Source organism: Gymnoscopelus microlampas (assembly GCF_963454915.1).
Source record: "Gymnoscopelus microlampas genome assembly, chromosome: 3".
NCBI lineage: Eukaryota > Metazoa > Chordata > Actinopteri > Myctophiformes > Myctophidae > Gymnoscopelus > Gymnoscopelus microlampas.
The window spans coordinates 41,569,781-41,579,780 of record NC_139940.1 but is presented as its reverse complement, the minus strand read 5'-3'; the positions used below and the strand labels follow the sequence as shown (position 1 = coordinate 41,579,780).

The 10,000-nt window shown below is 41.3% G+C and overlaps 2 protein-coding genes across 2 annotated transcripts in view; one reads left to right on the top strand and one right to left on the bottom strand.

Annotated features, from left to right (window-relative positions):
- The window catches only part of LOC311041854 (endoprotease bli-like), a gene marked incomplete at both ends in the record, with an annotated part of 263,748 nt that overhangs the window by 117,042 nt on the left and 136,706 nt on the right, over positions 1-10,000 (top strand). The gene's annotated exons all lie outside the window — the stretch shown is intronic.
- On the bottom strand, positions 1,756-4,878 carry LOC311038654 (uncharacterized protein; the record flags this gene model as incomplete). Its single annotated transcript, XM_084048224.1, has 2 exons — positions 4,539-4,878; positions 1,756-2,674 (listed from the first exon to the last, which is right to left on the bottom strand). The coding sequence occupies exons 1-2, from the start codon at positions 4,829-4,831 to the stop codon at positions 1,756-1,758; spliced, it is 1,212 nt and encodes a 403-aa protein (XP_083904350.1). The 5' UTR covers positions 4,832-4,878.

The window sequence follows — 10,000 nt, the reverse complement described above, 5'->3', positions numbered from 1 at the left end:
AGGGGGATGATGATGATGATGACGAGGAGGAGGAAAATGAAATGGAAGAAGGTGACAGCACACAGACAGAGAGGGAGAACAACAGTGTAGCAATGGAGGCAGAGAGGAGGGGCAGCTCCAGCTCAACCCCTTCAGGGGGGAGCAGCTCAACCCCTTCAGGGGGGAGCAGTTCAACCTCAACCCCTTCAGGTAGCGGAGGTGCCAAACGCAAGAGGCAGGCAGAGAGTGATGACAGCCTAGAGAGGTACCTTCAGTGGAGAGAAACAAGAGAGGAAATGAAATTGAAGGAGAGAGAGAGTGAGCGACAGCAGCGTCAGACCTGGCAGGACCTGCAAACTGATGAGGTGTCCACTTTTCTCAACAGCTTGGCCCCCACCATGAGAAGACTTCCCCCAGAGAAAATATCCATGCTAAAAATTAAGATGCAGGAATTGGTTCATGATGCTGCCTTTGGAGGGGTTTATTATCCGCAATTTGGCCAGGAGCCAACCTATCGCTCTCTGTGACTTATTTATATCTTTATATTATGTTAAAATCAAATGTTTGAATAGTTCTTTCACAAAAATTCCAGAGGCCAAATTTAAATGTTATTTTATCATTCCTGTTCAGCTATGTATTTATTTATATTTAATATAGGCTAGAGTAGCCTCATTTAAATGCTATTATTTTATCATTCCTGTTCACCTATGTATGTATTTATTTATATTTAATATAGGCTAGAGTAGCCACATTTAAATGCTATTATTTCATTCCTGTTCAACTATTTATTTATTAATATTTAATATAGGCTAGAGTAGCCACATTTAAATGCTATTATTTTATTATTCCTGTTCAGCTATGTATGTATTTATTTATATTTAATATAGGCTAGAGTAGCCACATTTAAATGCTATTATTTCATTCCTGTTCAACTATTTATTTATTAATATTTAATATAGGCTAGAGTAGCCACATTTAAATGCTATTATTTTATTATTCCTGTTCAGCTATGTATGTATTTATTTATATTTAATATAGGCTAGAGTAGCCACATTTAAATGCTATTATTTCATTCCTGTTCAACTATTTATTTATTAATATTTAATATAGGCTAGAGTAACCACATTTAAATGCTATTATTTTATCATTCCTGTTCAGCTATGTATGTATTTATTTATATTTAATATAGGCTAGAGTAGCCACATTTAAATGCTATTTTATCAGCTATTTATTTATTCATATTTATTAGGCTAAGGTAACATGTATTTTTACGTCTTTGCACTGGTTCAGATTCTGCTCTTCTGAGCAGCAAGTTAAATATGTATTTATGAATTAAAAATAAACAAGAAACAAGTTAATTGGTCTTTTGCTCTTTTTCTTTATGTACACCATTAAATATGCAGAACAATGTACAGAATGTATTGTGTGTGACTGTGTATATATACAGTACATTTTCTGTGTGTGTATAAACATACAATATCAGTTTGGTACACTAAACTAACAATTTGATTCAGTGGTACATACAGAAATTACAATAATGTGAAAACAATTCATTTTAGTGGTTCAGCTTTGAATCTGCAAAATATAACAATGGCAATAGTAATGTCTGAACTGATTTGAAAATGTCTGCAGTGTTGTGTGTACAATATATAGCTAAAGTGACTTGGCTCACAGTACTTGAAATTATGCCAACTGTGTTCATTGAATATGAATATCTATCTAGCTATCTCTAATGACATTGCTGCATGTGTCCAAGAGATATATTTGTCCTGTCCTCTAGAGTGTGAGTCCACGGCGCACACGGTCGTACTGCCATTGTAGCTCCCCAGCAGGTGAGACAAAATATGTCTTGAAAGTGTCTCGAATGTCAAAAGCCTCATCAGATGCCCGGTTGCCCCTTGGCCTCTGGAGATCCTGCAGAGCCGCGCTGCCCTCACCATCATCAAATCGGTCATCGTGCAGGCTAGCCACCCCTGGGCGCAGGTAGTTGCATAACACGCAGGTTGCTTTGATGACGCTGTCTACCAGGTCAGGGTTCAACTCAAATGGCCTTTTGTAAACCCTGAATCTCTGAGTCATGATGCCAAACACATTTTCAGAGATGCGACGCGCTCTTGACAGGCGGAGGTTAAAGATGCGCTTGTCCTCATCAAGGCGCTTTCCACCGTAGGGTCGGAGCAGGTATGTCTTCATTGGAAAAGCCTCGTCTGCCACGATGACGTGATTGACCCTCCCCAGTTCAGGTGCAGAAGGTAGCTCCAATGGGGGTGGGACACCCAATGTTGCACGCCGGAGGCCCTGTCCCAGGGCAGAATCAGCGAGTATGCCGCCGTCGCTATTCCCACCATAGCTCCCCACGTCGATGGCAAGGAAGCGGTAGTCGGCATCTACTAAGGCCAGGAGGACGATGGAAAAAGTGTGTTTATAGTTGTAAAAAAGGGAACCTGTGTTAGCAGGGGCCTCAATTCTAACATGTTTCCCATCGAGGGCTCCAATGCAGTTAGGGAAGTTCCATCTTTCATTGAACCTCCTGGCCGTGTGCTGAAATATCTCCTGTTTTGGTGGTGGCATGTGTTGATCCTTGAGCTGCAGCCAGATTTGGTCACAAGTCTCCCTCACTATCTTTCCCACTGTGGAGATGCCCATCATGTAGCTGTTGGCAATGGTGGTGAAGGAGTCCCCAGTGCTTAGATATCTGAAATCATGCAAATGTTGTTATAACACAGGGGTAGTCAGGGGTCCTCAGAATTACTACAGGGGGGACACCAAATATTTATGTGTGGATTTTAACCACTTGATATATGTAATAAAATAAAAAAATAAAAATCTATTAATAAATAGACCAGATGGGCTGGCCATTTGCCCACTGGGTACCTGCTTTATATCTCAGCTAAGGGGTCCTTGGCCTGAAAAACGTTGAATACCCCTGTTATAAAAGATGAATGTTCTATGTTTTCAACAAGCTTCATAAATTGATGTCAATAAGTTGTAAATGGCTTGTGCACATTATGCAATGAGAGAACTCACTCTTTATGCATGACTGGGTCTACTGGGGTGTTGTTGACAGCAGTGGTGTAAAGTAACTAAGTACATTTACTCAAGTACTGTACATATATATTTTTTTTTTTACTTAAGTATTTACAATTTTCAATACTTTTACTTCTACCTCACTATACATCTCGGAGGAAAATATTGTACTTTTCTACTATTATATGAAAACTTTAGTTACTTTGTAGATTTTGATTATTATGGTTTTACAAAACACACTAATCACATCAGCCCTTTCGGCCATTTGAAAATAGCCGATCTACAAGCAGATAGCAGATCTTTTATATATTTTGAACCTGTGAAATGGGACATTCTGCACAATGAGTACTTTTACTTTTGGTACTTTAAGTATATTTATAATTTATAAATTATTACATTATTCAAAAATCCGTTATTACGTTATGCGCTCGTTTTTTTTATTTCATTAGATGCTGTTATTACATTTTTTTTATTACATTATGAGCCCTTATTACATTATGAGCCGTTATTACATTAGTGGTTGCTACAAACCTCATCTCGGAGCTATACAACGGAGGGAGAGGTTCCGTCGGAGCTAGGTGACGTGATAGCCTATACCAGGGGTCTTCAACAGGGGGTTCGGTACCCCTAGGGGGTCCTCAGAGCTAAATCTTTGTGTGATATATAAATATTTTACCCAGCGGTTCGTGATTTTTTTTTACTGGAGGGACGGCATTTTAATGACGTCCCGCGCGCGCACACGGCACGCGCGCATTTTATTTTACCTTAAATTATATAGGAAAGATGTTTGTATAGGAAATGTTTTTTAGCCTCGTTTTTAAACTACTATGCCATGATTTATAGAGAGCTGAAACTAAAAGTTTGCTTTGAACGATCTATCTACCGTCCTACCCCGTGTGGCCTCCACGACACCACTGATTTGACCACTTGAACCACTGAGGAGAATTGTAGCCAAAAATAGCAGATCTACAAGCTCACAATGCCTCCTGCTGCGAGACTTGTGAGCTTGTAGGTAGGCTATTTTTGGCAAAGAGGTATAGGCTATGGTATAGATGGGGGGAAAAGAGCAGACCAAGTTAAAAAAAAAGAATTTAATCTGCAACACAATTGTATGCAATATAGAGGGGGTCCCTGCTTCTCTCTCTCTCTCTCTCTCTCTCTCTCTCTCTCTCTCTCTCTCTCTCTCTCTCTCTCTCTCTCTCTCTCTCTCTCTCTCTCTCTCTCTCTCTCTCTCTCTCTCTCTCTCTCTCTCTCTCTCTCTCTCTCTCTCTCTCTCTGCTAGGGTCCTTGGCTTGAAAAACGTTGAAGACCCCTGGCCTAGACTATCAGTTTTGGTAGAAAGATGTGATAAGCTGATCACAGGACAACAATGAACACCCATCTCGTCTATATGTTTCATGTTTTTAGGCTGTAGTCAAGTGTATCCTGAAGTGAATAGCCTAGTGCAGATTCAGCGCACTTTAGCGCGCGCGCGCGCGTGTGTGTGTGTGTGTGTGTGTGTGTGTGTTGTGTGTGTGTGTGTGTGTTCCTACCGTAGACATACTGCCAGCCGCTGTTCAGCATCTATGGGCTCACGGAAGTTTGTGGTGGTCTTTTCAATATGTGGCTCCAGTGTTGCTAGCAAAGCATCAAACTGACCCACTGACATCCTAAAAGCAACTCGGAAACGGACGGGATAAAGCCGCAGCTTCTTGTACAAAGTGTGAAACTCTCCTTCTTGTTTACGAAATGTCAGGATAGGATGAACCCAATATTCTCTTTTCCTTTTTCTTTTTTTCACAAGTGACAGGACCACAAAATCGTCATCACTGCTTGAGGACTCCATTTGTTTTCGTTCTGCGAAAACATTGCCACGAATTTAAATAAAACGCATCGGACTGCAGTGTGCAAGGATGTTGTGCGTGCCGTTTTTTTTTGCGAATTTCGGATATTAAAACGCACCGAAAAAACGCACCGAAAAAACGCCAGTGTGCAAGGACCTTAAATCCTAAACGGTTTTCTGAAAAACATGTTTCTATAATCACTAATCAGTGGTTTTCAAACTTTTTCATGTCAAGGACCCTCAAAATGAATTTGGTCCCAGACCCCCTTCTCAAAATATTTTGTTCCAGGGATCCCCAGAAGCAAAGATCTGAGTTAATGTTTGCTTTAAAAGAATATGTATTCAAAGATGTGCACACATTCTCACGATTTTTCAAAAATAGCAGATCTAAAGCTCGTAGCGCGGCACTCGGTGCCGCGCTACAAGCTTGTATATCTGCTATTTTTGAATAGCCAAATGACTTTTAAGATCTTTTTAATACCAAATTGACCAAATTGTCAAATATTACGCAAGAAAGAGGCAAACATTGTGAAAAGATTTAATATAATACAAGATTTATCTGTGGAACCGAGTCAAACTGAATGTAACAATTCCAAGTGCTTGTCAGGGTGGGGGGGGGGGGGGGGTCCCCAGTTCAAATATGATTATTTTGTGGGGTCGCGGCCTGAAAAGTCTGGGAACCCTTGGCATAAAGTACATTATGTGTATTGCCTTGTTTGTGTATGACTGAAGGCTGGTATGTACAGTAGAGTAGGACTTTAAGTGAGTATCCTCCTGGTCCTCGAGGCATGTGTAACACGATGGAACGGCAGAGGAGAGACTTCCCTGTGTTTACAGCTCTGCTGGTGCCTTAATGTTGCTTAAAAACACTCAGCAGGCCATTTTACTTTAATAAGAGCTGGGCCGGCGCTACAGCGCCCCACTGCACTGTAGACACAATGCAAAACCATTTGTCCGTTTGTAACTCAGAGAGCGTATGAATGTAACTAAATGGACCCTCACGGGTCCATTTAGTTACATTCATACACTCTCCGAGTTAAAGGATTTCACTGTACACACGCTACACCGGTGTGTCTGTGACTGTGTGGTGTCGTGTTTTCACGAAAATGGGACATACGGTACCGTGGCACTGCTGACATATGCCAAGCTTATTACTGAATGTACATCGTACATAATCTATTTTTATTATCCTATTAGTATAAAACTACTAACTCTTTTTTGCTCTTGTTTTTCTCTCTTTCTCTTTCTTTACTTATTATTACTTATGTTGCTGTATCAAATTCAGGATGTAGCAGCAAAGGCACATAGGCAGGCCTACAGTACCTGTACACAAGATGTAACAATAAATTGCAACCTTCTTGAACCTTGAAACTGAGAAAAACAGCCGGCACTCAATACAATGAATGTCCTTTTCACATAGATTTATTTTCACCTCACCCAGACAGCGTTTCAACCTAATAGGTCGTCCTCAGCGTTGGACATTCATTGAATGCTGCTGGCTGCCGTCTCAGTTTCATGTCATTGTGTAGGGCCGTGCACCTTGAGACTTCTGTTTGATCCGGAGTGTTTTGCGGGCATTCTGCTTTGCACTGCTTTCTCTCAGCCTTGAACCTTGAACCTTGAAGCGGGTACAAAGTGACTGAGCGAGTGTGCATGCTTGCGTGATCTCTTTTTCTTATGCACGCGTGATGCACACAGACAGACAGACAGACAGACAGACAGACAGACAGACAGACAGACAGACGCACGCTACAGTATCTCTGTTGACAGGCTAAATTGCATGAAAAGCTTTTAAGGCAATTAGTGGATTGAGCTGGATCCTTTCTTCCCATTCTCACTGTTCATTAACAGCTCCTCCAGCCTCTGATACTGCCATCACTCCAGGCTGGCATCAACACCACTCCTTGTGTGTGTGTGTGTGTGTGTGTGTGTGTGTGTGTGTGTGTGTGTGTGTGTGTGTGTGTGTGTGTGTGTGTGTGTGTGTGTGTGTGTGCGTGCGCGTGTGCGTGTGCGTCTGTCTGTGTGCTCGCTCCCGTGTGCGTGCGTGTGTGTTTTATACCGCCCCTTGCTGAAGCACCATTTCAAAGCACAGAATTGTCTGAAAATAGATTCTCGCCTCCCTGCTGCTCTGACTATTTTAATCCATTTCAATAAAAGCACAAAAGAGAAAATCCCATGATACTAACCCCCCCCCCCCCCCCCCCTAAAAATAAAAAAACATCATTATGATTATGGCCGTCGTTACATTTCTTACTATCTCATTTCTACGGCAAGACCATTTATTTTCCCTGAAAAAGGGTCATCATTGTTATTTGCTTCTCTCTCTCTCTCTCCCTCTCTCTTATTGCTCTCTCTCTATTTCACTCCCTGTTTTTTTTTGTTTTTTTTACGGTTATAGAGTTCATGCAAAAAGTACATTGATTTGAACAGTTTCAGAGCAGTATTCTGGTGTATATACCGGTTTCTTTGTATTTTGTATTATATTGATGCAATGACTATTTCCGCTCGACTCTCAAGGAGATCCAAATACTGTAGCAAACTCATTCCAAAAGATATGAAAACTTGTAGTACAATCTCAAAATTCAGGGCCCAATTATCCAGTTCTAGGCAACATAGAGGGGGGGGGGGGCTTTTTTCTTATTTCCACACAACAGCTCTAAGGTGTATTAAAGACATAGTTCAATGTTGAAAATGAGTGGTCTTCCCCTTTAAGTGGTGCAGATGGGTGGGCCCTGATACAGAAAAGGTTGGAGACCACTGGTGTAATCAGTTCAGGTACTGTATAGGCTACAGGCTTGTGAGGTTTCTGAGACAACTTGCCATGGCTCTTGTCAACGCTCTCCAAAGGCTCTGAGTGGAATATCAGGTCTATATGTGAAAGGCTCTGAGTGGCATATCAGGTCTATATGTGAAAGGCTCTGAGTGGCATATCAGGTCTATAAGTGAATGGAATCCTTGATTGAGAGTATGTTACGTAACACAAGTGGAGGTCTACTCCAATCAACATCAACAACAGCAACAACAATGTAATTCATAGGAGTTGCACTTTACTGTGCTGTATATAATCTGGTGTGTTTCAAGCACCATTTCATATCGCTGTTTGTTTCCTGTGTGTGTGTGTGTGTGTGTGTGTGTGTGTGTGTGTGTGTGTGTGTGTGTGTGTGTGTGTGTGTGTGTGTGTGTGTGTGTGTGTGTGTGTGTGTGTGTGTGTGTGTGTGTGTGTGTGTGTGTGTGTGTGTGTGTGTGTGTGTGTGTGTGTGTGTGTGTGTGTAATTACCGGTATGTGGAACACTAGATCGTTTCATGCTTTGAAGAGGGGAGAACCAAGGGCCCTACATTATTGATGAGTGACACACATTACCAACATAATCACACACACACACACACACACACACACACACACATTCAACACATCCCGTTTCAAACAGAGAATTTGGCTGTTACTGACTTGCCTGCTATACATTATGTTTTGCACATCTCTCTCTCTCTCTCTCTCTCTCTCTCTCTCTCTCTCTCTCTCTCTCTCTCTCTCTCTCTCTCTCTCTCTCTCTCGCTCACTCTCCCACTCTCTCTCCGGTTCATATGGGACTGTCACTCGCCCTGTGAGCTACATTATTTAGCAGACAGAGTATTTGATCCCCCAGCTACGGCTGATCTCAGTCAATCATTAATGTTGAATTGGGCTGGAACCAGAGCATAGTTACATCGCAAACACACACACACACACACACACACACACACACACACACACACACACACACACACACACACACACACACACACACACACACACACACACACACATGCCACACACGCCAACACACACGTACGTACGCACACACGCCCACAGACATATCCTTATTATGGTGTTCTATAAGGGCCCCTAAATTAATCATGGTGTGCCTATTTCCTCAGTCTCAATGTGTCTGCATCTTTTAACAAGTTGCATGGATAAATAGCTCAACAATTAAAGCTAAGATAATAAAAAAAAAGAACCATAATTATTTTCCTCTAACAATTCTTCTTCAGTAATTCTATAACGAGTGGTGCGGTTAGAATCAGTAAATTATTCTCCTCTGTTCCCCTGTAGAGTTAACTGCTAAGATGTTGTTGATTTGTTTGTGCCCTTGGATGTCAGGAGGATTTCTGTTTTTTTTGTTGTTTTTTTGGTTGTTGTTGTTGAGGAAGCTTTTAGTTTTAAAACTTTGTACATTTCCTGGAACTTCTTGCTCTGCAGAAGGTAGAAACATGCAACACTGTAACTTACAGTGTTTTCCATGCATGCCATTAGGTGTTAATCACTGGTATGAAACCTGTGTCTGAAAATGTATAGTAATCTCTGCTCATTCAGAAAAATATATTGGCCTGGAATTTCGTCATTTTAGGGTCAAGGCCACATAGCCTTTTGGTGTTGTCCATTTTTTTAAGGGCACAAAGGCCAAATGCCAGGGCAGGAAGGTCATCAAATAAAACAAGATTTTAGTCCACTGAAAAAAATAATTGAATTTAAGGGTTAAGGATGGCTTTAAATTTAATATGTAGACTATCTGCAGTGAAATAAATAAATTATGGTATTTACAATCTGATCCATGCTCAGCCCTGGACCAATCAAAGTCACTCGATTGGTTTAAAGATGGGGAGTTCTGAATGGGGAATCCAGAATCTCAACAAAAGACACTGGTGTCACTGTCTACATGACAAGAAAGAGACACTGGTGTCTACATATTGACAAGAAAGAGACACTGGTGTCTACATGTTGACAAGAAAGAGACGCTGGTGTCTACATATTGACAAGAAAGAGACACTGGTGTCTACATGACAAGAAAGAGACACTGGTGTCTACATGACAAGAAAGAGACGCTGGTGTCTACATATTGACAAGAAAGAGACACTGGTGTCTACATGACAAGAAAGAGACACTGGTGTCTACATATTGACAAGAAAGAGACACTGGTGTCTACATATTGACAAGAAAGAGACACTGGTGTCTACGTATTGACAAGAAAGAGACACTGGTGTCTACATATTGACAAGAAAGAGACACTGGTGTCTACATGACAAGAAAGAGACACTGGTGTCTACATATTGACAGGAAAGAGACAGAGGAAAAAGTGGTACAGTCAGCTGGGGCATTAAGGCCACTGTGACCTCAGGGCATGCCATTCTTTTGAG